The 27,549-nt window shown below is 51.0% G+C and overlaps 3 protein-coding genes across 3 annotated transcripts; all 3 read right to left on the bottom strand.

Annotated features, from left to right (window-relative positions):
* Window positions 1–511: 511 nt before the first annotated feature.
* trpm6 (transient receptor potential cation channel, subfamily M, member 6) lies at window positions 512–19,782 on the bottom strand. Its single transcript, XM_084695319.1, is given in 41 exon segments — window positions 512–520; window positions 1,413–1,558; window positions 2,369–2,484; window positions 2,650–2,701; window positions 2,949–3,154; window positions 3,299–3,381; window positions 3,773–4,056; window positions 4,702–4,767; window positions 4,968–5,012; window positions 5,106–5,131; window positions 6,010–6,074; window positions 6,213–6,259; window positions 6,661–6,763; window positions 7,252–7,349; window positions 7,482–8,133; window positions 8,393–8,789; window positions 9,572–9,704; window positions 9,921–10,114; window positions 10,260–10,374; window positions 10,551–10,725; window positions 11,002–11,253; window positions 11,529–11,657; window positions 12,136–12,273; window positions 12,356–12,505; window positions 12,862–13,090; window positions 13,294–13,559; window positions 13,726–13,863; window positions 13,995–14,135; window positions 14,279–14,332; window positions 15,029–15,163; window positions 15,645–15,745; window positions 16,004–16,076; window positions 16,207–16,330; window positions 16,732–16,906; window positions 17,170–17,344; window positions 17,491–17,615; window positions 17,787–18,000; window positions 18,254–18,420; window positions 18,423–18,436; window positions 18,819–18,898; window positions 19,750–19,782. Coding segments are annotated over 41 exon segments (5,925 nt in total).
* A 1,144-nt stretch (window positions 19,783–20,926) lies between these two features.
* LOC146219687 (uncharacterized) lies at window positions 20,927–22,452 on the bottom strand. The gene is made up of 2 exons (XM_084694572.1): window positions 21,921–22,452; window positions 20,927–21,636 (listed from the first exon to the last, which is right to left on the bottom strand). Exons 1-2 carry the CDS (start codon window positions 22,299–22,301, stop codon window positions 21,463–21,465), a joined length of 555 nt encoding a protein of 184 aa, XP_084550698.1. The 5' UTR covers window positions 22,302–22,452; the 3' UTR covers window positions 20,927–21,462.
* Window positions 22,453–22,578: 126 nt separating this feature from the next.
* Window positions 22,579–26,541, bottom strand: carnmt1 (carnosine N-methyltransferase 1). Its single transcript, XM_084694569.1, has 8 exons — window positions 26,368–26,541; window positions 25,828–26,023; window positions 25,568–25,734; window positions 25,309–25,449; window positions 24,705–24,883; window positions 24,477–24,590; window positions 24,005–24,108; window positions 22,579–23,499 (listed from the first exon to the last, which is right to left on the bottom strand). The coding sequence occupies exons 1-8, from the start codon at window positions 26,514–26,516 to the stop codon at window positions 23,305–23,307; spliced, it is 1,245 nt and encodes a 414-aa protein (XP_084550695.1). The 5' UTR covers window positions 26,517–26,541; the 3' UTR covers window positions 22,579–23,304.
* Between the last annotated feature and the right edge of the window lie 1,008 nt (window positions 26,542–27,549).

Below are 27,549 nucleotides of genomic sequence, written 5' to 3' on the forward strand. Positions count from 1 at the left end.
TGTCAGGTAGGAGTCAGGTGGTGTCCAGAGATCAGACTGTTAGGTCTTCTCATGTCTCCTTCCAGATGTAAATATGAAGTGAAGGTCTGAAGTGATTTTTTTTTTTTTTCTTTTTTTTTTTTTTGTTAAATTCTATATTTTATGGCTTTTGTAGACATTTCTTTGTGGGAGGAAAAATAAAGAAAATGTTATGGATGCATTTCTGTCTCATTATTGTTCCTATTTCCATCGTTTTTTCATGAAAACATATGTGCTGATAAAACTTTTAATAAAGGTTTATTTACAGTGTGAGTGAGTGAATGACTCATAAACCACCGTAGTTGGCACATTCAATAACACTTAGTGGGATGACTGAGACCAGTGACAGATCGGATTCCAAAGCTCTAATTCAAGGAAGTGAGACCAGCATAAGGACCCCCATGCAGCAACACAAGCCTAGAGGACCATGTACTGTACATGTGTACTCATTATAATGATGTCATACACCTCAAATGGTATACCATATATTCGGTCACACATCCTGCAGACAGATCGGAGGTGCCACTGACATGGTTGTCACCGTGGCAGCATGGACAGCTCTGTGTTCAAACCAAACACACGTGCTACGTCACTTTGTCAAGGGAGTGTATCATTAGCTCAGTAAACAAGAAATCTCTTTATGCATAAAACTTGGGGCACTATGACCCAGAAACACATACTGCTCACACACCCTCCCCCCGTTCCTAACTGTCAAAGACAGCACTGGTGATTCAGACTAGAAGGAGATGTCACTGTGTGTTTAGATTTGCCTGAGAAGGTGGGACTTTGGTTTAACAAGGATCTCCAACCATCTAACACTACTCTTAACCTATACTCTCACACTAACCTATACAAACAGTAACACAAACCTGAACCCATGCCTCGACCCAAACGTCAACACTGAACCCGTTAGAACACTGCTGACGCAGATGAAATGACCCCTGCTCTCATAATTACATTACATTTACATTTAGTCATTTAGCAGACGCTATTGTCCGGAGCGACTTACAGTAAGTACAGGGACATTCCCCCGAGGCAAGTAGGGTGAAGTGCCTTTCCCAAGGACACAACGTCATTTGGCACGGCTGGGAATCGAACCAACAACCTTCTGATTAATAGCCGGACTCGAATGGGGCCAGATGTTACACCCTGGTCACAGCCTCGTCAATGCCCTTCTCCACCTTGGTCTCTTCCTCCTCCCACTCATCCTCATCCTTCTTGTCCACTTCCTCCACCACCTCCTTGCCCTCCACCTCCTCCACATCCTCCATCTCCTCCTCCTCCACCTGCTCCTCATCCTTCTCGTCCACTTCCTCCACCACCTCCTTGTCCTCTTCCTCCATCTCCTCCTCCTCCACCTGCTCCTCATCCTTCTCGTCCACTTCCTCCACCACCTCCTTGTCCTCCTTGTCCTCCTCCTCCTCGTCCTCCATCTCCTCCTCCTCCACCTCATCCTCCTCCCCCCTCCCTTCCTCTTCGTCCTCCTCCGAGGCCCGCCGCGTCATCCAGCCGTCGTCCGCACTCCTCCTCCTCCTCAGATCTGACAACAGGAAACATCCGTGAGGAACGCGGCGGCCCTCCTCGCGACCTCCCCACGGAGGAGGAGCGTCGGCAGGGCAGGGAGGAAGGCCAGAGAAGGCGCATGAATAATTTGGTTTGATTTGATGCGGGGGGGGGGGGGGGGGGGAATCTTGGAGGGAACGCAAGAAGGAGAAGGATAGGGAAGAAAAAAAGAAACCGAAGAAGAAAAAAAACGGAAGCAAAAACAAAGCACCTTTGAAATATCAAACGCCAGCACGGCAGAATGTTTACGCGCCGTGCTGGTGTGTGTGTTTGTTTGTTTTTGATCGAGTTTCCAAGGCGAGGGCCTTCTCCCTCAAGACGCTGGTCTGGTGCGTCTCCACTCTATCCAGAGACTGTAATTAATAACTAATCAAAGCTAATGTCTCCACAGTACATCGTTAGCACAAAGCCCTGTTTAATACGTAATCAAAGTCAGCGCTCTGGCCCCTCCCTCCGCTGCCTTCGCCTTGTTGTCGCGGCGATAAGCGGTTGCCTCCGCTTAATGAGCTGGTTGTTCTTGGGTTGGGGGGGACGGGGGGGGGGACGGGGGATGTATTCCAGAAAACAAAAGCTCTCGAGTGATGACATTGAGGTGACATGCACACACGCGCCAGTGTGTGGAAGGGGGGGGGGGGCGGGCAGGAGCAGGCACACGTGCGCACACACAGAAAAGCACAAAGGAGGTGTGTGTGCTTATGTGTATGTATATGTGGCCGTGTGCATGTGTATGTATGCGTGTGTATGTGCACGTGTGAGTGTGTGTACGTGTGTGTGTGTGTGTCCTGACCTGTGAGGCCCAGGCGGTGGCAGCAGGTGTTACAGCTGTGTTTGAGCAGGAAGCTGTGGATGGCCGCATCTCCCAGGTTGGCTGGACCAAACACCATGTCACCAGAGGAGCTGCTGCTAAGGTCACACACACAAACACACGATATACACACAAGCCCCACACACATGCACGTTACACACACAGCCGTGCAGACCCAGTGTTGAGCAGGAGAGCCGGGGTGGACGGTATACAGGCCCGCCACTGATGGTGTGTGTTCGACCTGCAGCATGCTGAGGCCTCACCTCATGTCTCCACTTCTGATGACGGATGGGTCTGTGAGGTCCTCGCCCACACCTGCCAATCACACAGGGAGAGGGAGACACCGTGAAACCGATGAACACGAAACAGGCAGAGACAGACAGCGCCCAGCCCCCAGGCCTAGACCTCAGCCCCCAGCCCCAGACCTCAGCCCCCAGGCCTAGACCTCTGCCCCCAGCCCGCAGGCCTAGACCTCAGCCCCCAGCCTGCAGGCCTAGACCTCAGCCCCCAGCCTGCAGGCCTAGACCTCTGCCCCCAGGCCCACCCTAACCCTCTGACAGACCCTGTATGTCCAGCACCAGCATCTCTCCTCCAGAGTATTGGTGGCTCCAGTGGGAGAAGGCCAGCAGCGTTTCCTCCAGGCTGCAGCAGGGGGCGATCTCCTGACCCGTGTTGCTGTTGTACTTCCGGAAGTCTCCCGACAAGTTCCTCTCGATGGTCAGCCACTGGCTGTCAGAGTGGCAGTGGACCAGAGACACGTCCAGGAACCTTGGAAAGAGACACACACACGCGCGCACAAACACAGAACACCAGGGTCAAACAGATGATATCGACCGTTCACTTACACACTTGTTATAAATAGAAAAAGTGACATAGAAAAAAAAGATCACACACACACACACACTACCAGACCTGGGAGAGTGAGGCACGTTGTCTGGTTTGACCTGGTTGAACACCTCCATTAGCTTCTGGGCTGCCCTTTGCTGTTGAATCTCCTGAAACATCCAGAGCTGTTAACCCTCTGCCGTTAACCGCTGATAGGGAGGGTGAGACAGTTTACACAGTGGAAACACAGTGTGTACACACACTCACACACACACGCAGTGTAGACTCAGGGGTGTTCAATCCTGTTCCTTAGGGACCCCCTGTCCTGCACGTTTTAGATGTTTCCCTGCTCCAGCACACCTGATTCAAATGAATGGTCATTACCCGGCTTCCACAGAGCTTGATAACGACCCATTCATTTGAATCAGGTGTGCTGGAGCAGGGAAACATCCGAAACATGCAGGACAGCGGCTCTCGAGGACCAGGGTTGAACACCCCTGAGTGTAAACGCACACACACAGTGTAGACACACACACACACACCCCCCGTGACCATCCGTACCCTGAGACAGAGCTGAAGGCTGGGGTTGGCGCCAAAGTGTTTTTGCCAGGTTCGGACCACCTCCGGCCTGAAGGCCTTCACCACGTACACCAGGCCGGGCCTCAGGACCCGCTCCTCCGCCCAGGTGCACAGCACGCGCCGGGCCCAGCGCAGGCCCCCCGCCAGGGAGTCGTCGCAGGACAGGGGCTGCAGCACGGCCGACAGTCCCCGGGACGACCAGAAGGGGACGCTCCCCGCCTCCGTCCTCGCCTCCTCCAGGGAGTAGATGCTCACCTCCTCCCCCGCTGTCCCGGGAGGGGGGTGGGGGGAGAGGGAGGGAGGGAGGGAGGGAGGGAGGGAGGGAGGGAGGGAGGGAGGGAGGGAGGGAGGGAAGGAGGGAGGGAGGGAGGGAGGGAGGGAGGGAGGGAGGGAGGGAGGGAGGGAGGGAGGGAGGGAGGGAGGGAGGGAGGGAGGGAGGGAGGGAGGGAGGGAGGGAGGCAAGAGAGACATGGAGGGGAGGTGGGGGGTGCAGGGAGGTGAGACACAGGGGTTTGGACAATGGCATCTATCCAGCTTCATGACTTATCTCTATTCCGAAGAAATCCGAACCCTAGTGACCCCAACCCTGGCCTCGACCTAACCCTAATCCCAGTTCTATCTCCCTCGTTTCAGAACTTGGATCGCCTCTCACGCTCATTAACGTCAAAGGCCTGGATGGAAGACAGTGTTCCCGCGGAAACGCTCACCCAGTCATTTACAGCCATGTTATCTACACGATTTAACCCTTGGATCTTCGCATTGCAATACAAATCTTGTCATTAGGTGAATGTCGCACTTGGACCTGAGCCACGCGTATCCAAAAACAACTCGGGCGGAAGCTAGCGCTATCTTCCTGAAGCGGTCACCTTTGACCTGGCAGTCACATCAAGGCTGGCAGAAGGCTGACTCACCCAGGAAGGAGACCGGGGTGAAGGGAATGGTGTGAGCCAGTCTCATCAAATTGTTTCTCTCCATAGCTGTCACACACATACACACACGCGCATTCCAAAAACACGCACGTTCACACATGAAACAGACATGCCCAGGAACGCGCACACACACAATCGAAAAACACGTCACACACAATGAGAGCAATCACAAACAGTGTGGATGCTGAAAGCCAAATGACATCATCGTGACCAGGTTCTGTGAGGTGGAAGCGTGAGGTCTACGGTACCTGAGTAGTGTGGATCCAAGTCCTCGCTGGACTGGAAGGTCTTGGCTGAAAGAGACATGGAGAGGGACCCGTATCAACAGAACCGTCTACCCCAGACACCGCGGAATGTAGCAGCCGATGTCTCCGCGAAGACCTTACCATCAGCGCCCATCCAACTCTGTAGTCTGAAAGAGAAGATAGGAGATAAATCCCTCCATCCAGCCGCCTCTTTATTCATCCATCCATCCATGACACATCTCTCCAAACATCCTTCCATCCCTCTATCAATCCCTCCACCCATGTATTCCACTACCTCTCTATCAATCCCTACATCCATCAAATCAGATCAAATGTATTTGTTTAGCCCTTTTTACATGCAAGCATGTCACAGAGGGCTTCACATACGCCCATAGAACTGCCCCTCAACCAACCACGCCCTCTCCAAGGCTCAAGACGCACTTATTCCGGGAGTACACTGGTACTTAGGAATCGTTTGCTGGACCCAATGTTAGTTTCCTCAAGGATCACAATGACTCTTGCTTAGAGACTTGTTCCTCTTGTTGTAAATTGTTGTACTCGCTATGAAATGTTTTACTGTTGTTTGCTTTTCTCTTGTACAATTATAGTGACTTATGTTGTTTATTGTAACTTGTTTAACTACATGCTCTTATGGTTCTTCCCTTTGGCACTTATTTTGGTTGTTCACAATATGTGATTCATGTTTTGGCTACCCACAATGTTTTATCTTGTTGTTATTATCAGTGACCTATGCACTTTGTAAAGCTCTCTCTTGGAAGTTGCTTTGGATAAAAGGGTCTGCTAAATGAATAAATGTAAATGTAACCTAAATCCCCCCCATCCATCCATCCATCCCTCTATCTCTCCATCCATCCATCCCTCTATCTATCTAACCATCCATCCATCCAACAATCTATCTATCCCTTCATCCATCAATCTCTCTATCCCTTCATCCATCAATCCCTCTATTCCTCCATCCATCCCTCCATCTATCCCTCTCTTTATCCCTCCCTCCATCCTTTCATCCGGACGTCTTCAGACTTACGAGGAGCGGCGGCTTTGAGTCTTCGCCCAACTGTTCCACACGGAGTGACTGGGACTCCTGGAGCTCTACACACACACACACACACACATATTTTCAAACGACACCGCAATCATAGGGTATTGTGTTTATAACTAGAATAAACACAATATCCCAACAACATCATGTCATTAACCTGACAGCTGAGCACAGTTACACTACCCTACCTGAAGTGGAGAGGATAATTTATGCAGCAAATCCATGGGCTCCAAATCTGAAATGACGTTGAGAAGAGAGAGTTGACGGAGAGACGTGAATTCAACATTTTCCTAAATTAACTTTCTATACAGGTCTGGTAAAAAAAACTAAAAACAAAAATGGCATGCTCTGCATTTTCATGTTTACATTTTTCTTATTTAACAGATGCTTTTATCCAGAGCAACGTACAAATACCCCATATCGAAAGTCCAGCGGAAGACCAAGGAACAGAAGTGCATAGTTGTAACAGTTTGGTGGTCAGGGTCACAGAGCGGTCTGTCCTTACCAGCCACATCGCAAAGCTAACTACCAATAGCTGGGATTCTCGTTCTGACCCTGGACAAACGTACGCCTGGACGAAAGCGCCTGCTGACTGACTGAAGTGTAAAAGCTAGCTCGGGGCTCTGTGGGTCGTACTGAGTTGGCTGAGGCTGGTCGAGGCCGACCAGCATGGCGTTTCCCCCTGCCTCCTCCTCTTCCTCCTCCGGGACGTGGGTGAGACGTGTGCCTGCATGTCCACCTAGGGTGGGGGGGGGGGGGCAGAGAACAACGAGCCTCAAATGACAACATGCGACATGTAAACAGGCCTTGACACAAACGCTGAGGGGGGAAGGAGGAGGAGGGGAGCACGTTGGAGAGACGGGAAGAAAGCAATTGGGGGACAGAGAGAGTGAGACGAGTAGAGGGAGAGAGGAAGAGAGAGAGCGTGAGACAGGAAGGGGGAAACTGGAAGAGAGAGAGAATAGAGCGTGAGACAGGAAGAGAGAGACAGGAAGAGAGAGAGAGAGGAGAGCTTGAGACGAGAAGAGAGAGAAAGGAAGAGAGAGAGAGAGGAGAGCGTGAGACAGGAAGAGGGAGACAGGAAGAGAGAGAGAGAGTGAGACAGGAAGAGGGAGACAGGAAGAGAGAGAGAGAGCGAGACAGGAAGAGGGAGACAGGAAGAGAGAGAGAGAGAGTGAGACAGGAAGAGGGAGACAGGAAGAGGGTCGGGAGCAGAGCGGATCGTACGGCGTTGTCGTCGTCCTCCTGGATCTTGACAGTCTTCTTCTGCAGGGTCCTGCATCTGCTGCCCGGGGCTCCACACAGGTCGGAGGACTGGGACCACTCTGGAGGAGAATGAGAGAGCGTCATCTCCTCACTGAGGAACACTCAGGAACATTGAGGAACGTTGAGGAACATTGAGGAACACTAGGAAACACTGTGCTAACACTGTGTCTCCTTAACGGTCACCTCCTTACCTCTGCTCTCGCTGAGGCAGAGGGGCGTGTCATCTTTATGACTCCTCCTCCCAGGGAGGCTGTCGCTGTTCATTGGTCCGTTGAGGGCAGGGAAGGAGCCCCGCAGCGGGCTGAGGGGGGCGCCAGAGAGCGCCATGTTCTCGACGCTAGCGGACAGCGAGCGGCAGTGGTCGTAGGGGCGGTCCCTGCAGCGCCACGCCCAGCGAGGACAATTGTTCCTGGTCCGGCCCCAATGGCCGTGCCGGATGTACCGCAAGGTTCCTGATTGGTCGGCGTCAGTGCAGAAGGCGGGGTTTAGCAGCCCTCCACCGCAACCCTCTCTGTCGTCCCTGAGCCCAGGCAACAGGACAGCCTGGCTGGAGACCCTAGAGATGTCCGCACTGGACACCTGCTCATCCCCCCTCTCCTCCTCCTCCATGGAGGTCCCCTCCGGATGGGGGGACTCGGGGGCGTCGCAGGTGCAGGGTTGGGTGAGGGGATCCAGACCGCCCTCTCCAGGCCAGAGGGAGTGCAGAGACCCGGAGGGCGAGGGCTCGCTGGAGCCACGGGGGGTCTGGTCCCTCCAGCCCATGGCCAGGTGCGAGAGGGAGCCCGGGGGGGAGAAGCGGTAGCCCAGGAGCCTCACCTGACTCTGGGGGAGGCTCTGCACATCCTGGGGAGCCAGCAGAGGAAGTAAAGCTTAATCACCCACCGGAGATAAAACACCTCATTTCTCCGGGCCCTGAGGACCAGGCTTGAAGACCACCATGTTTGAGGCTGTAAAATCATGAAGCTACAAATCAACATACAGACAAATATGCACACGCGAGGGCATTCAAACCCATTCCCAATCCAACACAACAAGGAAACGGCATTGCTGAGACTCCCTCAGCATGTCTCGAATCCCAAACCAAATACTGACGGCGTAATACCTCCACCTCCTCCGTACGCTCCCCCCGGCGCGCCCGCCCCCCCCAGCCGGACGCGTGCCACTCCAGCGACAAGCGTCGGCCCCCGGGCCCCACGGCCCTCAGCAGGGAAGGAGGGCTGCTGAGGTAGGCTTTGGGGGCGCAAGACGGGGTGGCGTCCCCCCGGGGGTGGGTCCAGCTGTGGGGCAGGTGGCGGGAGCGCGCGATTGGCTGCCAGTGGGCGAGCCGCGCCTCCTCCTGCTGCAGGCTGTCGGAGGCGGAGAGGAGGGTGAGGGTGTCCACCGCCAGGGCCGACATGTCCTGGAGCTGGCCCAGCTGGTCGTCGAGAACCTGCAGGCTGTCCTGGATGAAGTGGACCTTCTCGGACACCTCCAGGGTCACCTCCACCATCTCCTCGGCCCTGACACACAGAGAGGGAGGAGAAGGTCGAAATGACGATGGGTAGAAAAACTCCCAAGCTCCATTTCAATCGGCTTCTCCGGTTCGCCGAGTCAGGTCTGAATACCAAGCCACGAGCGACCAAGAGTTCAAAGGCTCGGTAGGGTTGAATATGAGTTTATGAACCGAGTGTTACAAAGGGTGAGGGATCACAGTCCTTCTTCTAACGAGCCCTATCTGGCTTTCATTATTCTTCCACAAAGGACCCTCTATGAAGGGTAGCAAGTCAGGTACACTGGTACTCCTCTTGTCCTCTCAACTCGAAGGAGAAGATGTTATCTGTCGACCTCAACAGTCAAAGGCCTTGAAACGTCGACATCTTTGCTCGACGACTTCAACACGAGTCACTGAATCAAAGCTCAGGCATGCACAGAGTGGTCTTTCATACAAAGACAGAGGCCTACACATTCCTATCTAGATGACGTCCTTTGACCTAACCTATGTGGCTTTGACTTCACCAAAACGACCAATCCACAAGGTTATAATTACTGCAGGCTCTCATCTATCTTTCAGCCATGTATGAAACAATAAGAACAATTCCAGGGCCAGTCTGGTCATTCCTCATCAGAGAGAAACAAGGCCTTTAGGCGGGAAGGCAGAACATGTGGTGGGAGAAATGGAGGGTTTATACGGTAGGAAAAGGAGATGTTTTCTGTCTATTCACTGCTGTGTACTGTCTGTACTGGCTCTGAGGACAGTCTTTCTGAGGCCGAGGTCGACCACCTCGATAGGACGCGGTCTCACCGTTCGGACGTGGCTCGGATCCGGTTGGCCTGGCTGCCGAGGAGGGCGTGGTTCTTCTCGTGGGTGTGGATCTCCACGCACCTCTCCTCAAACTCACGAAGCTTCTTCAGGTCCTCTCGCCCCAAGTACAACTCTGACAGGGGAAATGTACAACGTACAATGTACAACAAATGTACTGTTTATACTGTATATATTTATATATATAGAATGATGTACACATATATATGTGTGTGTGTGTGTGGGTGGCTGCAAGCGTATTCACCTGGCTGTAAACATCATCTGAATCTGTATGTGTGTGTGTGTACACACTACCTAACATGCAAGAATGATCACACACACACACACTCACTGAGTCCGGAGTCTCCCTCCTGTCCGGCGGAGCCCCGGTGCTTGCGGTAAATGGCGCTCACACACTGGGTCATGTGACTGAGGATGATGAAGGGCGGGGGCAGCCAAGGCCTCTCCTGATAGGTTTTGAGGTAGCGGTAGCGGTTGTACTTCCACACCTTGTTGGAGATGGACTTCATGTTGAAGTAGACGTTGCTGTGGAGACAGAGATGGGGGGGGGGAGTGAGTGAGTGAGCGAGAGAGTTGAGACTCAAAGAAAGAAATAAGGAAAAAAAGAAAGAAGGAAAGAAAGAAAGCAGTTTGGGGGTCTGAGGTGGGTGTGCTGGTGCCAGAGTCTTACTTAAAGACCGCGATGAGGAGGTTGACCATGATGATGTACTGGACAAAAAGATAAACAGCCTGGAGGAAGGGAGTGATGAAGGAACCAGGGGGGCAGGGCTGGCCCCCTTCACATGCTGTAAACACACACACACACACGGGTGTGAGAGGAGGAACGTTCTACATCCAGTCTTTGTTTTGGCTACATCGGCTCAGACTACCACACAGGAGATCTCCACCAGCATCTCTTCTACCTCCACACCTAGACTGAGGACCTCCATCGGAAGACAAAGAACGTTCTCGGGTTCCCTACCATCTATCTCCCCGGCATAGACCTCCCCGAACATCATCCAGTAGGGCTGGTTCACCACGTCCTGGGCCAGGCGCCAGGAAGGCTCCTCGTCCGGGGATAGGATGGCTTTCCTGGACACCCCGAAACTCAGCAACACGATGGCCATCATCACCACGATGTAGAACATGTCTCTGGTCTGAGGGCCGCGGGAGAAAAGCCAACCACAGCAGCAAGCACAAGCAGGTTATCAAAAGCGGCGTGAAAGGGGGGATTGGAACCTGTGACCTGCAGTCAAATGCTGTACCCAGTATTTGTCCTTACAAAATGTATATTTTATTGTATAAAGCAACCTTGTTCCTGGAGATCTACCTGCTGGTTGGTTATGGCACCAACCACACTTATTTGACCTGATTTAAAAATAGTTACCCGATCAACCAGGATGTGTGACGGGTGTGTGTCTGGCCCCACCCACCATCTTGGTGATCATGGTGAGGTAGGGTCCGGCGTACTGGTTGAGAGCCAGGAGGTCCAGCACTCGGACGGACCAGAAGATGATGTCCAGGCAGTAGCTGATGCGGCCCGCGGTGCGGAGCTCGCCCCCGTGGCAGCGCAGGACCAGGCCCATCAGGAAGAGCAGGATGGCCAGCAGGTCCAGCACGTTCCAGAACTCTCCGAACCACACCCGCAGCTTCTTGATCGGCTGCCTGGGTTCTGACATCATCACCTGGGGACCGGAGGCCGGAGAGGCCGCAGGGTTCGAGGGGAACGAGATGGCAACATGTGAGCGGTTAAAGTTCTCGAGGGGGACTGAAGAGAAGGAGAGAAGGAGAGAGAGAGAGAGAGAGAGAGAGAGAGAGAGAGAGAGAGAGAGAGAGAGAGAGCGAGCGAGTGAGTGAGTGAACGAGTGAGACAGGGGGAAAGACAAGGAGAGCGAGGTGGACTCCAGACCCTCTGAAAGGAGAGCGCTGCTCCTCCTCTCCCTCCAGAGCTGGCCCTCACCTCGCGGGTCTTCTCCAGGGCGGTGGACAGGATGTAGGCGATCACCAGCCACTCGGGCCAGCTGGGCTGCTCCTCCAGCTTCACCAGCACCATGTAGGCAAACAGCATGAGGAACACCAGGTAGGACATCTGCCCCACAGACACCCACACAACACAAGCCACCCAGATACACACATCAAGTCTCCCATTCAACACATCCAACGAATAGACATTGAAGAATAGACATTGAACACAGAGGAAAACAACAATACAGATCACCATAATGTGTTCTTTTGGCAAAGCCACGTAATGGGGAGGTTTCAAACCTGTGACCACTTGATCTGTAGTCAAGTGCTCAACCACTAAACCACTATACCTATCCCTAAGCAACACATGAGCTCTGAGGTCATTTTGCTAGCGAGACTGTAAAACAGTAAAACTGTGCCACATATGAAAGAACATGTAGACTCCAATAATAAAACAAGGTCAATACAAACTGATAGGAATCAATAGTAGCTGATACAGTAAGTGTAGGTGGCAGAATCACTCTTTGACCCAGATAGGCTCCCTGAGGTGAACACAAGACCCAACACTTTGTTCACGAGTTACTGCGTGGGAGACAACGAACCGTGTGGAACCAGAATTTGACGACTGGAGCCGTGTAGAACTCGTAGAACTTCCTGGTCCAGCGCAGCCAATAGGATGAGGCCCGGAAGGAGCCGGGCGCTGGGTCGGATGTCCTCCCCTTCTCTGCATCGGCCACACCCTGCATAGAAGGGGCGTCAACATCCAACAGGAAGGGAGGGGACGGCTATTGTAACGTCTCCATGTAGCAGATGTTTTTAGACCTTTTCTCCTGTCTCCTTGGCTGTCATTGGCTTAGCAGAGTCCCACCCAAACTGCATCGCCTCCTGCGATTGGGGCACGTGGGACATCTGGGCGGGGCTCTTGAACTCGAGCAGCAGGATGGCAGGGGGTAGGAGGAGACCGAGGATGATCTGAAGACAGGCAGACAGGCAGGCAGATGGATATCATCGTCTGACTCGGACCTAGCTGCACCTGGGACACCTAGGGACCTGGTTCAGACTGAAATAATAACACTGTCACGTGATGTCAGCTACTACAGTAAACATGATATTACTGACTGGCAACACACAGTTTCTATTCCAAAAACAAGGCAAGGCAAGTGCCCCGCTGAAACCCACTGACTTGACATGGCTCGGTCGTGGACTGACCCTGACACACCCTAACCCTGTTACGTGAGGGCCGCCGATAAACCCAGAACAATCACACCGTTCCACCACTTTCTCCCGCAGCCCGCAGAGGGTCCCCCTCTCCGTCCTTCCGGCTGTACCTTGAAGTAGGCGTTCTTCCTCATGTTGAGCCGGCCGGTCCACAGGTCGGTGAGGAGCGCCTGGGTGCAGGAGTGGGACACGAGGGCCCGCAGGCGGCAGGACACGGCCACCTGGAGACAGGTGAAGTGGCTCCAGCACTCCATGTCGGAGGTGAGCAGCTTCATGGCCATGTGGGCGTTCTGTCGGAAGGCGCAGTCGAGCAGGTCCACGGCCAGCTGTCCGAACTCCCTGACGGAGGGGGGAGCGTGCACGATTGAAAACACACCCGTGTTCATCCCCCCAACCAAAACACACGCATACGCGCACACGCTTCCAGAGAAGACTAACCACACACGCGCACGCAGAAAAACACATTCGGTGCAAAAGCCCACCCCACGCTCCCCCCACACAGACACATTCACTCATTTATTTACTCACTCACTCTCACTCACAGGGAATAGGTCTTGAACTCGTCGGCGATGCTGTCGGCCATGTGGCTCTGCCGAGCCTCCAGGGCCATGGAGCGGTACAGCTTGCAGGCCACGGTGGCGCGGGCCAGGGCATCCTCGCCGTGCCGCCACAGGAACAGCGCCATCTGCTGGCGCCGCTGCAGCACGGCCCACACAAACAGGTCGTTGAAGTTGTAAACAAACAGACGGGAGGCGTCCCGCCGCTGGGGGGGGGTCTCCTTCGACTCCCCCGAAACCACGCCCTTCTCCTGGGGAGAAGCGGGAGGGAGAGGAGGAGGAGGAAGAGGAGGACAACAGGGCCAACAAGGGTCATTTCAGCTGGAGCACAATAAGGCTGGACCACGTCGGCAGGGAAACACAGCCGTTTTGAGCAAAGCTCCCACTAACACAAGGTAAAGCGGTTTTAAAGGACACCTTGCGCTCGTACGGCTTTGCCGTGCGGTAGAAGTGGGAGGGCTGCCGCGGGTCGGTGCCGCCGGGGCCTGGCTGAGGGGGGGGGGCGCCCGGCCTCCTCCCCTTGGTCGGGGGTCCCGTCGCATCCCGATCCGGTTCCTGTGTGTGGGGAGGGGGGGGGGAGAACGGCTGAGTCAGGACGGTTCAGCAGAAGGAGAGGGCCAGGCGGACAGGCGGACAGGCGGACAGGCGGACAGGCAGACAGGCGGGCCAGGTGTCCTCCTCATCACCTTGGTGCGGACGTGAAGGCGGTCATACGCCGCCCGGAACTGCTTGCGTGTGTAGGAGCTACGGTATGCCCCGCCCATCAGGTACTCGATCGCCATGCCGACGTCGATGATGGAGAGCTTGTATCCTGCCGGGAGATGCGTCTAGACGCACGCGGACAGACACACAAAGAGACCGACATACACACACACAAAGAGACACACACAGCAAACATACACAACTGTCACAGACAAACATCCACCAAACCAAAGTGTCACCTTCAACCGTGTCTGCCTCGGCCCCTCACCTGTTTAGCATCTTCCACGAGGTGATGGAGGAAGTTGTCTGTCACTCCCTTTGGCTGGGAGAAAGGAAGTAAACATGTTTATCCTTCGTGTTTGTACCATTTAGCTTTGTCCTGTCAGAAGGTTCATGACTAAAGGGCTTATAGTGGGCGTGTGTTAGGTCTAAGGTGATTAAATATTAAACGTGATTTTGATTGTGAAAAAAAGAGGCCAACAGCAAGCGCCCCATGCCACGACACACGCTGTGATCTGAACAACAGCTATGAAAGACAGCAACATCAGGCCTGCTTCTAGTTCCTAGGGCATACATTTGCAGTGAAATAACGGCTCTGAAATAATGCATCTATAATTGGTCCAAAACAACAAGGAAACCAGAAGCCTACTTAGAATGCATTACTGTGATTGCAATTATATCCAATGTTACGGCAAACTGGAATAGCCGACGCTATTGTGGCCTCAAGAGGAAGAAAGAATAGGAAGGAAGCGTGGATAACGAGAGTGAGAGAGAGAGAGAGAGAGAGAGAGAGAGAGAGAGAGAGAGAGAGAGAGAGAGAGAGAGAGAGAGAGAGAGAGAGAGAGAGAGAGAGAGAGAGAGAGAGAGAGAGAGAGAGAGAGAGAGAGAGAGAGAGAGAGAGGGAGAGAGAGAGAGAGGAGAGAGAGAGAGAGAGAGAGAGAGAGAGAGAGAGAGAGAGAGAGAGAGAGAGAGAAAGAGAAAGAGAAAGAGAGGGGGGGTGGAGGGGGGAGGCGGTTACAGTGTTGTAGAGCTGCTCCAGCCTCTCCACGGACAGGAAGCGGTTCATGGTCATGCCGTGGTCGATGAGCAGCTTGACGAAGGCCACGCGGTCCATGAGCAGAGCGTTCAGCATGGCCTGCTCCAGGGAGCCCACCTGGGGGAGGGCGGCACGCCTGGAGCAGTCAGGAGGTGGGTACACACACACACGCGCACACACACGTACTTATACACACAGGCATGCACACACTTACATATACATGTCCACACATACAAATACGTACACACAAACACGCACACACTGGGATGGCTGTCTGATATTGATCATGTCTTTTCTCAAACATTACTGTCGGGATAGTCCATTATGGGACAGATCAATGTTGTCACCCTTTTGTACTTTGATGCTGCCCACATGGGTTGTACCATTGTTGTGACTGACGAGATTATCTGATGACACCGAGGAAACCATTTGATTGATTTTTGGGCATTTCACTGTTTGAGATGACAGCGTGTAATCGAATCAAAAGTGACACACACACACACAAAGTCACGTATACATGTATACACACATACAAATACTGTCCATACATGCACGCATATACAGTACATTCCAACACACACACACACGGCTGTCTGACCTGCCAGTGCTGTCCATACACCAGGACGTGTGTGTTGGCAATGTCCGCCCGATCCCATGCCAGGGTCATGCTCAGCTGTGACGCTGGACTGGCCTTGGTTCCTGTCAATCACACAGGCAGCCAATCAGGAAAGCACAGCCGCCGGGACACGTCTGACGGGAGCCAATGGAATCTGTCACCGTTTATGACAGCCACAGAGTTCACGATTCCTTGGCTGAGGGCGACGAGCATTCCTATCTATATTAATAATAACAGATGCGTTTGTTTGTGGGAGTAAATGGTGTAGTGTGTTGGCTAATATCCTGTCTGGGCCTTCGGTTAGGTCATGTAAGGGGCTGAGGGCAGGAGGGAGGCCCAACCTTTCAGAGTGGTGGTCAGTATGGCTATGTCCGGCTCCTGCTGCTCCTCCGACTCCGAGTCAAAGATAGTGATCTGGACGTGGAAGAGGAGGAGAGGAGGATCTGGCCGTTATCTCACAGAGAGGGAGCGACAACTGCAGCACTCGTAGATACACACACACACACACACAAGTTGGCATACACACACACACTCACGTACTCACAGACTGTCTGTGCTCCATGCACTCCATGAGCACGCCGCAGAGTTGGGCCGCCTCGTCGCTCTCCAGACCAAACACGCCCTCGACCCTCACCAGGAGGTCTTCCTGGATGTCGGCGTCCAGCTGTCTGCACACACACACACACACAAACCGTCACTCGACCAGTCTAACCCAAAAAGGCGTCAGTATCGCTAAAACCACCCTCGCTGTACAGCAAAGGGCCCTCACTAAGTCTGCCTGTGACAAGGTGACTAGCACAGCCAAATGTATTGCAAAAAGCTATAGACCGATTGATATTGTTGAGGACGAGGGGTTCACCAAAGTTTTGCGAGTGGCAACGGGTGACTTGAGCATCAAGGTACCGCAAAATCAAAGACGCACACTAATGACAAAAATTCGGAAAATCTGTCATATGTCATTAATCATGATGAATCCAGAGAAACCTGTGATGACTTTGATTACAATTTGTATTCATTTCACAGCCCTAATAAAAAGGTGTCTGTTGAAAGTGAGGTCGGACCCCCCTACCTGTCCAGGGCCGTCTGCTTGTGGAGGAAGGCCAGCAGGTCGGCCGCCCGGCCCGACCCCTCGAAGACCAAGACTGGCACGGGAGGCACGCTGCTCACGTAGTCGAGCACCGTGGTGACCAAGCCAGGGCCGCCCTCCACCACCAGGCACACCGTGGGCACCCCCTGCTTCAGCCCTGCCACGTGGGGGGATGGGCTGAGAAGGGCCGCGCGCACACGCACCTCCACGCCCTCGCACAGACCGGGCCCAGCCTCACGCAAACACGAGCACGCGCACACGCGCGCAAACAGACCACGCACACCTGACAGACATACACATCCACACTCAAAAACACGAACGCTCGCACCGACCAAAAACACACGGACGCCACGCTAGCACACGCACCTTTACCCTCAGTCACACACACACACACACACACACACACACACTGAGACTCACTGGGATGGATCTTCTGCATCTGAATGTGTTTCTCCAGCCTCCGCCTGAACTCCCTCTGGCAGCCATTTTTACCCAGAGTTCCATCGTCCACCAACAGGAAGTGGGAGTGCTGGCCGTTCAGGAACGCACGCTTGCTCAGGGGGTTTTCCAGAAGCGGCTGGTAGGGCTTGAGGAGCTACAGGACAGGAGGAAGACACCATCACCACACAGCATATGAGGCAGGTGGGTCATAAGGTCTGGACTCCCAGGGTGTACAGTACACATGCGACATCCTCGTACCCCCACACACCAAGTGTTGCTCTGAGCGCCAGGACTACTCACGTCGGTGCCGATGAGCTCCCAGTGGTCCTCCACCACGCCCCAGGGGGTGACCCCCAGGGTGTTCCTTCTGCGGAGGTCCAGGCTGCCGTGGGCCTTCAGGGCCTCTCCCACGTACCGGGACACACCTGGAGGACGGGCCGAAGGTGACGAGCACTCCCATTTACATGTAGTCATTTAGCACTACACAACCGCTCAGCTACCTGACTCCCACTTCCGAGGTGGGGGTTCGGGGAGTTGAATACACTTCGATATACACATACTCAGACACACACACACAGTCCCACGCACACACGCACCTGTGTTGATGCCATCCGTGAGTATCCATGCTCCGGTGCTCTGGGCGGCCTTGACCAGGCCCCTGCCGAATGCCTGCTTGACTTTAGGGGGCAGGGAGAAGTTGTCAGCCCCACCGTGGACGGAGAGGAGCAGCTTGGGCCTGACCATCTGCCACTCCCTCAGCATCAGCTGGAGGAGGGCCTCCGCCTTGGTGTCCACGGCGACGCGGACGTACTGCAGCCGCAACGCGCACACACGCACACGTCGTTGGACATCCGGTGTGTGGGGCAGCAGCATGCGCGCACGCACAAAACGGACGCGCGAAACGCGGAGAAACCACAGAAACACACGTGTGCACAGGAGACAGACACAAAACAAGCACACACACACAGAGGAGACGCTCACCAAACACACCCACAGACACAGTAAAACACACAAAACACACGTACAAAACACACAATTACACACGGAAAATGCACACACACACCTTGGCGCGGCAGGCTCGTTTGGCGCTGTCCTGGAACTCGATGGTTCCATAGGCATCGGTGGTGCTGGTCCTTGTGTGCTGCTGTACCGACCAGCTCTCCTCCTCACCCGCCCCGGCAGAGAGGGAGAGGGGGGGGCCCGCGTCCAGCCAGGTGTGTTCCCCAGCAGACGACCACAGCAGCATCTGCAGGGGAGGGGGTTGCTATTGTTTATCTGCAAGCCCGAACTCGGAAACACCCCTTTCTTTCCGCACAGACTAGTGTTTCCACTTGTGTGGTGATGTGTGGTGCCATTTCTAAACTGTTCCCACAGTCTGCTGACACAGGCACACACTGTAAAATCCTACCTTATTAGGTTCTGGCACACTTGACACACAGGATAGCATCTGCAATAAAGAGGGAAGTTCAGGTCACAAAAGTCTCCAAGAAGACTGCTTTCCAGGAAGGTGCTGAACAGTTGCCAAGTGCTGTGGTGGGAAATTGTATAGAAACCGTTCCAAGTTGAAAATGTATGACTTGTTAACAGTTCTTAACAGTTATTAACAATGTCCTCTAATTCCAGATCACCTGTGGAGATCTCGACATGCTGGGATGAACTTTACACAGTCTCTCTTGTTGAACGTTTCTTCGATCCAACACTTGCGTGACTGGAATAGGAGGAATCATTAGTCATTTCAGACAGTTAACCAAATAACAAAAGTGTCTTTCTTCAGGACAAGACTAAACTCATAAGCTCTTTTCATTAAGTACAACCAATAATCACCTTTTTATGGAGGTTTTGGTGACCTATTTGTTCACTGTGTTGATTAAACATTGTTAGGCTTCCAAGAAACTACACCAAGAAACAATCCTCTGAAGTCCACAATCTGACCAGCAAAAAGTAAGACTGTAGTCCAAGTCTCTCTCTCCCACCCCCCGTCTCTCTCTCTCTCTCTTATTCTCTCTCTTATTCTCTCTCTCTCTCTCTCTCTCTCTCTCTCTTATTCTCTCTCTCTCTCTCTCTCTCTCTCTCTCTCTCTCTCTCTCTCTCTCTCTCTCTTCCTCTCCCTCCCGCCAGTCCCTCTATGCCCCAGCATCGCTTTCATACTCTGACCTATTCATGTTCCCAAAATTCTCCAGAACCCACCAAGTATTTCCCTTACGGAACTTGACCGAAATTTAACAATAGCCCTCGCAGCAAACCCGCATAGCTACAAACACACATAGGAAACATTCTCTTCCTGCGGCGAGGAGAGATTCAGGCCAGAGCGGCACTGTGTCATAACTAAACAGAGAGGACTCGCGATTGTATCGGCCGCCACATCAGGTTTAGAACTCTGGAATATCCACAAACAAAAACGGAGGCGCATCAGTTGCTGTGCCAGCGTGTGTGTGCGTGTGTGTGTAGCCTACACCACCCCTTTGGTCTATTGCTCTCACCTTACGTTTAATCACAGATAGGAACAGACTTCACGAATAGGCCCTACAGACCTACCCGTCAGTGCGAGGTGTTGCTTACCGTTTTTGTCTTGAAGCAAAACACCTGCAACATATAGTTCAACTACAGTTGTTGCACGTGCTTTAAAAATACAATTGGAGGAATTAACGATAATGAATAGAAACGTCGGTTCTCCAACTACTTTTGAGCTCAACCAGAACTGAATGAGTCCATTGATGGCTGTGCCACATACATTTGAAATACATCCATTTCAGGCTTAAACACAACATGCACACAGTTTAGAAGAGAAGGTCAAGCTTACCATTGTAGGAGATAAATTAACATGGGCTCGTGCGCCGCTGGCACAAGTGTATTTACCTAGGACAGGTAAGCGCACTTCACACATCACTAACTCGATTACTTTCCCTGCTCTCCATTGGCCTGTCTCTCAATGGGGGAGGGGTTTAGTCCATTCCTGGTCCAAGCGTAGGTCCCTCCTCAGGTCCAAAGGTAGTCAGGATTCTCTTGGAAAGTCCTTGAGGAGTTCATGACCCCGTCCATAAACATAATAAGCAGTAACAATGTTTTTGCGTTGGGTGGGGGTCCATCCTTGACCTACCTTGAAGACAGTAATGGCAAGCGTTAGTGCCACAGGATGGCTGCGCAGTCAGCAGTTTTCCAGAATCTCAGCTGTCATGGGATTCAATCAGTCTTTATCAGTTGGCCTATAATTAGCCTGTGACACTGTCAAAAATCTAAGTCAAAAATCACAGGCCAACACAAAATCGTTACAAATCAAACTTGAAACAATGTCGGCATATAGGAAAGTACTCTTTCCCCATCCATGACCCTGATGGTCATATGCCACCAAGTGAGACATTTATGTGGAGTGAATGTATGTGTAATAAACATTTCAGACGCCTTTGTGTGCGATGCATGTTATTTTCATACATTTGTATGATTTAATCCATATAGATTTGTTGTGATCATTTGAACCTGAGACCTGTTGATCTGCAGTCGAGTGCTCTAACCACTGAGCTCCACCTTCAGTGGTGAGGACATCATCCACAATAGGCTACACTTCTTATCATGTAGGCAAGGCTAAATATAACACACCATAAATAATCATTAATAAGTGACTTTAGCCAAACACAAACACGACTAGGATGTGTGTTCCTTAATCTAAACATGTTCTGCAATGTAAGGTGACTCCATCAGATAGCAAGCTATAATTAGTGATACACTGGACACAGGAAGGGATTTTTCTTGTTCATGGAAACAACTGAATTGATTTATTGTGATGACTCATCACGTTGGGATTGTTTCACACATCTCTTGAGCTCACTTCCTTCCAAAACCTGATCGTCGGTTTTGACACAAGCGTATTAAAGGACCTACAGCTAAAACCATTCATTTGGAGTTGAAACTCAAGACATCAGCAAACTGGATGTTCGTTACAAATGAGAGCACAAGGTCTTAGGCCATATCTTTATCCTCAGAACAGAAACATCAAACATCAAAAGACTCACATACGACTAAAGTTTAACTTGTAAAAAAACTGAGAAAGTCTTCTTTCTTGAGGCTAAGACGCACCCAAATACAGTGTATACGGCTTGTGTGATGTATTATGGTGTGTGTTTAACTCAATGTTATTGTGGAGTCTGTATAACTAGTTAGATCCATCATAACACATTGTCCATAGTGTTGTTCTTATGTAGGCTATGCTACACTAATTGTGAGAGTCCTGTGTGCATGTCAGTGTGCGTGTGTGTGTCAAGTCCAGATTGATTTGTCTCAGGTTTCCATGGCATCAGGGGAGTCTTTGACACGGGACAGTTTATTTGTGTCCTCCATATCCCCGGTGTTTATTAGAGACAGATCCAATTGTGGCAAGGGCATCCGCCAGTACTGGAATGAGTTGAAACGGCTCAAGTCGTCTTCTTCCTCGTTCACGTGTTTGTGTGTGGCCTTGGGTGAACATGAAAAGAAGGAGGAAGTGTAGTATTACAAATGAGACAGGTGTAGATTTGCGTTAAGAAGTCTTGGCCAACTCGGCACTATAGACTTCAGTTAAGGGTTAAGACACAAGATGATGATCTGGATGAAATATACGTAAGTCAAAGGCAACAGCGTGTGCTACTAGCGACATCTAGCGGTCATAAGAAATTGGTGTCTTTGTGGATTTCTTAACAAGCTATTGAGCGTATTCGAACTAGTAGCCACATTAACATCCCCACAACTGGTCTACTTACAACTTCAGGAGAAGCGGTTTTGGAAATGCTTGAGTCCTCTCGTGCACGTTTCTTGGAATTTGTTGAAGAGGCCGAATTTGCACAGCTCCTGTCTAGGAAGCTTCCAGAACTAATAGTCGGCGAATCAAACGACGCGCACATACGATGGTCAATGGTTGCAATTTTACGTGACTGCATTTTTCCACGATGTTCCTCTTCGTCTTCGAAATAAAACGGCCTCTTTCTGCACCGACTACCCAACAAAGCGAGCAAGGATGGCGGACTCAAGCCCCCGGTTGCAGCCATGCTTTCTAACTGCGTATCAAAGCAGCCTGATAAGCAGACGCACCTTTTGGAGGGAACGTCGTGAAACAAAACTTGCTCTGCTCGCCTTTTCGTCATGAATGCAAGCTCCACATGAATATCACAGGTAGTCGGAGAAGTTGATTTGTTAACTTCAGCGCGTCAGTAGTAGCAGATGCCGTTTACGACTTGAATAATCACTGGGAACACATCGTGCGAAAGTGAGTTGGAGCTCGACGTAGAATGGTGAACCAATGGGAGCGCGTATCCGGCGTCCATGTCCGCCCACCATCAAGTTGTTGCGCATCCACAATAATCATTATATAAACAACATGTTTAAAACAAACTACCATAAAAATGTGGCAAACAACAAAACTATTTTTAAAAGTGTATGTCTTTATTATGACGCAAAATCCAATAAGTAATGCTGGGACTCCTTCAGAGTCCCACCTTAAAGTTTAAAACAACTTTTATTTTCAAACCCCTTATCGCCAGCAGACAGACAACTACATACTAAGACGCATTTGCTACGCTCAGGATTCTCAGTCATAGCATATCTTGGTGATAATATGTTTTGCAATAAATACATTGGGTGTGTGATGCAGACAATTCAGGCCATGGAACTCCACAGTAATCACTCCACAACTATGGCACATATTAGTGGCAGGCTGGAAAAAATGCATACAGATCTGGTCAATAGTCTGTCACCTGTCAGTAATATTGCATGTCTATACCACCACTAACGTAGTACAATAAAATTCCACAAAACTCTCAGTACATCATGACTCATCGTTCTGTCCAAACCCACACATGGCATTGCAATGTCACAATGTGAAACGTGTGACCAAGTGTGTACTCCTGTGCTTAAGGGTGCATCTTCTGTCCTTAACCAAGCACACATATTTCTCAGACCAGTGAGTGGAGGGGGGAAACTGGCAGCTTCAGCGATGACGTGATGCTCAAAATAACGGGGGGAAAATCACCCACATTAATCCACTCCATGTCGTTGTGTTTCCTTAGTTCTCCTTTGTGTCCGGTTTGTTCTCATCAACGCGTGCCTCGCTCTCCGTTCTGGGTGACGTCGCGCGGCCCGCCTCGGACGTCACGTCAGGCTGTCGCCGAACTCTTGGTGCCGCAGCGACGCCGCGGGGTGGCCCTCCGGCCCTTCCTGGAGACCGTTGGCGTCGGCGTACAGCTGGGCGGGTTTCCGAGCCACGAAGAAGACACAGTCGTACAGGTACTTGAGCATGGAGCAGGCGTTCTCCGTGTAGGTGGTGTGAACTGACTCCCTCTCCACCTGTAACAGACAGGGACGTCTTAAACATCTTCACGCACGTTACACTTGAGTATCAAAACACGTCTAATTCATCAGGACTGGTAAACCCTGTTCCCTAAGAGTTACCGTTCTTATACAAATCCTATGTTGTCACAGCAGATTCTTATGTTTAGCTGGTTGACAAAGCGGAATCGGGTTAGTTCCAACTGGGTTTGGAGGTAGGTAAACCTACAGGAGGGTTGACCTTCGAGGAACTGAGTCGGCCTGCATTAAATAGTCGTGGACATTTCTGGTTCAGAAAGTGGTGCTTCCACCCATCCCCTCGGCTGATTCCAATCACCCGGATCGGCTAATCAGCACAAATCTTACAGCTCATTAGTGACAGCAGCGGGCTCAGTGGATGGGGTGGACACTTCCTGTATCGGATCCAAACCGTTCCCGAACGAATGCGCCAGCGTGTTTGAGACTGCAGGAGCTGAGGTGCATCGGGGTGTCTGTTCACGTCGACCCCCCCCCCCCCACTCACCTCCATGTCGAAGCCGTATTTGATGATGGCCGCCCTCACGTCCTCGTAGCTCAGCTCGATGGACAGCTCGTTGGCCATGTTCTCAAAGTGATACAGCAGAGGCCCTGGGAAGCCGAGCGAAAGCACAACCTTGGTTTAGTGAAGCCTCGCACACATTCAGCAGCCATTCACCCTGTCACCAGCAATTCACCAACTATTAACTAAGTATTAACATTCATATAGCTCATTATTTACTAGTTATTCACCAGCCATTCATCTACTGTTACTGACATTACTGTAACCTCCGTATTCAACGGTAATTCACACATTCACCTGCTATTATTACGGAACTGCACATTCACACATTCACCAGCTAGTGCATCCCATCGTGGAGACCAAACAGAAACAAATAACTGCTACTTGTGTTTAGGATGAGAATCCAGAAAACTGATCACTGTTGAGGAGTATAGTCTGTTCAGGGTTGAGGTCTCACCCAGATTGATCCAGACGCCGCCGGGCTTGAGAATGTTCCAGATGGTCTCGATGTAGTCAACGACGTTGTGAGCCGTGTCGATGAAGAAACATGTGGCCACGCAGTCCCAGGACTCTGTGGAGACAAACATTGAGACGTTTGTGTGGGGGTGTAACAGGTGTCGGGGTGTCGCTTGCCAGTGTAGCTTTCTCCCTCGCTGGGCCACGCTGGGGTTCGAATCTCACTCACCTGGCTCGGTGTACACTTCCTGGAAGTCTCCGGCAACCATGGAGAAGTCAGAGGTTGGAGGCAGGCTCTGGGGGTTGACATCGGGGAAGGTGATTGGCCGGGTCTGGTCAGCTGACCTCTTGATGTTGCTGAACTGGTGTATCCATGGATACAAGGTGAAGGAGTTGACCTTGTCACATCTGCAGAGAAGGAGGAGAGTTTGAGGTCAAATATTCATGCACTTTCTGAAGAGAACTATACTCTTACTATCGAGACTCATTTTCTTCTGCAAATTCGTGTGTAATATCTTCTTAGTTTACATGTTTCTATATCCTTCCCATTCTTCCCAATTTGCTGAGGTTCTGTATAAATAAATAAACACATTTATGTCTGAAAATCGAATCAATCGAATCAGAATTCGGTTTATTCGCCATGTATGTTATACAAACACGGAATTTACTGTGGCAGGGAGGTGCCAAACACTAAACATATACTGATCTTAAATTAAGTAAAAGTACAAAAGTTTAACTATTTCTAAGAACTAAACAATGTAAGAATACAGCTATGACACATAGTAGCAATTCATCCAACAGTGCCTCTGTGTGTGTGTGACAGACAGAAATACCTGTTGAGGACAAAGTTAGAAGAGAAGAGCATGAAGAAGCTCCACTCGTTGCCTTGGCAGACATAGCCAAGGCGAGCGATTTCCCACGCCAGCCGCCCAAGCCCCGCCCCTGGCACAAGCACGCTCACCTTCGACAAGTCACTGGACAGAAAACAAGCATACACATCAGGAATACCTCATGTCAAAACAACACTCAAATAAACTAAACGTAAATGTCAAATGTGTGCAAAAGTGTGTGTGTGTGTGTGCGTCTTCTCACTATTGGTCACTGGGGAAGAGTCTCTGGACTTCCTGGATGAGGGGCAGGTAGCAGGAGTCTCTCTCTGCCTGACCCGCCTCACTCCAATCTCGCACAAACTGCTTGATGGTTGACTTGAGCTTGTCCATGTCGAACGTCGTGGATGGCCGCACCTTCCTCAGGTCGTCCTAACGACACAAAGGGACCATTACAAAGGATAAACGGACATTATGCTGACACTGAAGGTGGCGTGTACTGTGTGTGTGTTAAGTCAGTCTCACCTCTTCGCCGTATTCCATATTCTCGAACATGTGGACACAGTTGAGTACGATGGCTTGCAGTACATCCTGGTTGTGGTCCACACAGTACTGGATGCGGGCGAGGTTGGACGGGACCGCCGGGAGAAGCATCTGATGGTGCTGTGGAAGACTTCGGTACTGACTCTCTGCGCGCTTCACACGCTCTTGTACATGGATTCTGGAATAGCAGTTAGGACGCTTTTTACGACAATATGACATGACAATATATAAAACAAAGCTTTCCAACTTGTCAAGGATCCTAGCACTCCAAGCTAGCTCTAGCTCGAACATTTCCACACATCGCCGTTATGAAAACGATTATATAGCACCACATAGCTAGCTTGGATTTTTTTAATTGTCAGTTAAAAACGTCTAAATGACATGGTCATTATTAATCAAAATAATGGCGAGAAACAAGCGACTACTTTGTTGTGGTGGGTTAGCTAGGTATCAAGCTAGCCAGTTAGCCTGCCAGTTCTTATGTTAAAATCATTGTGTAACGTTATCGTGTCATTGCAGTACCTATAATATCTAAACGCATCGATCACTTTCCAAAAGTGTTGCCTTTCGAGATTCGCCTCCTCTTCCGGCGTACATTTAGCCCTTTTCTTATGAAAATACGCTTCTGCTTGCTCTCCATCTGTTGCTAGCTCCCCGGTTTCTTCGGCCATGTTTGAAAACACCACAGACGCAACCAATCGAGAGAGAAAAAAGACAGATACAGGAAAAGCAGTCGATCTTGATAAATTGATCACAATTTCTGACTATCCTTCACTATGTTACGTCCACATACCCATCATACCGTACGACTTAGCCTAGCAGGCCAATATCTCATGAATCAGTGACCCCAAAATGCCAGCATGTTCTGCTCAGGTACCATTCTGCATTTCCATGGAAGTCAGCATGCTTTTCTGCCTATTTGGACCCACAAAACCATTTCCCAATTGTATGCAGATACTGCATGCAATAGGCTACTTTGCAGGGTATTTGCACTACCTACTAAAAGTCAAAAGTCCTAGTCCTATCGTGGCCACACCTGATAAAATGGGCCTGAGGAGAGAGTTCTGGTTTAGAGGGACCTGAGGAGAGAGTACTGAAGTTGGACCCTTCTCCCTCTGGGACTGGGAAATGTACTTAAAGAGACTTTATGGTTTCTGTGTGGTATTGCTGAATAATGTAATAATATTTGAACCTAACATTCATTCAGCTATGTTTGGGACTGTTGGACCTGTTGAAATGAAGCAAACCACTGAATCTGTTGACAAAACATCTTGCGAGGGTTTGTATTTGGAGTTCTCTCTCCTCCTGTGGCTCCGCCATATATATATATTTATATACATATATATATATATATATATATATATATTTCAGACGAGTTGAGATGTACACCTGCCCCTCACCTCTAACCATGACCCCTCACCTGACCCCTGACCTCTCTTTCCAGGAGTGGAGGGAGAGCAGGCCAGCAACAAGGACGACTGGGAGGAGGAGACCATCAAGTTTTTTATCAACGAATAAATCTTTCCTATCTTTCTTTCTTCCTTTTCTCCCACCTCTCTCTCTCTCTCTCTCTCTCTCTCTCTCTCTCTCTCTCTCTCTCTCTCTCTCTCTCACTCTCTCATCAGTTCAATTGTTTGTTTGTGGAGAAGAGAACATAGGTGTTGGAGGAAGAACGCGCTTGGAATCTCGGAAGTTGCCAGAGTT

The sequence above is a fragment of the Hypomesus nipponensis genome, chromosome 28, assembly GCF_054491055.1.
Source record: "Hypomesus nipponensis isolate SF chromosome 28, ASM5449105v1, whole genome shotgun sequence".
NCBI classification, from domain to species: domain Eukaryota; kingdom Metazoa; phylum Chordata; class Actinopteri; order Osmeriformes; family Osmeridae; genus Hypomesus; species Hypomesus nipponensis.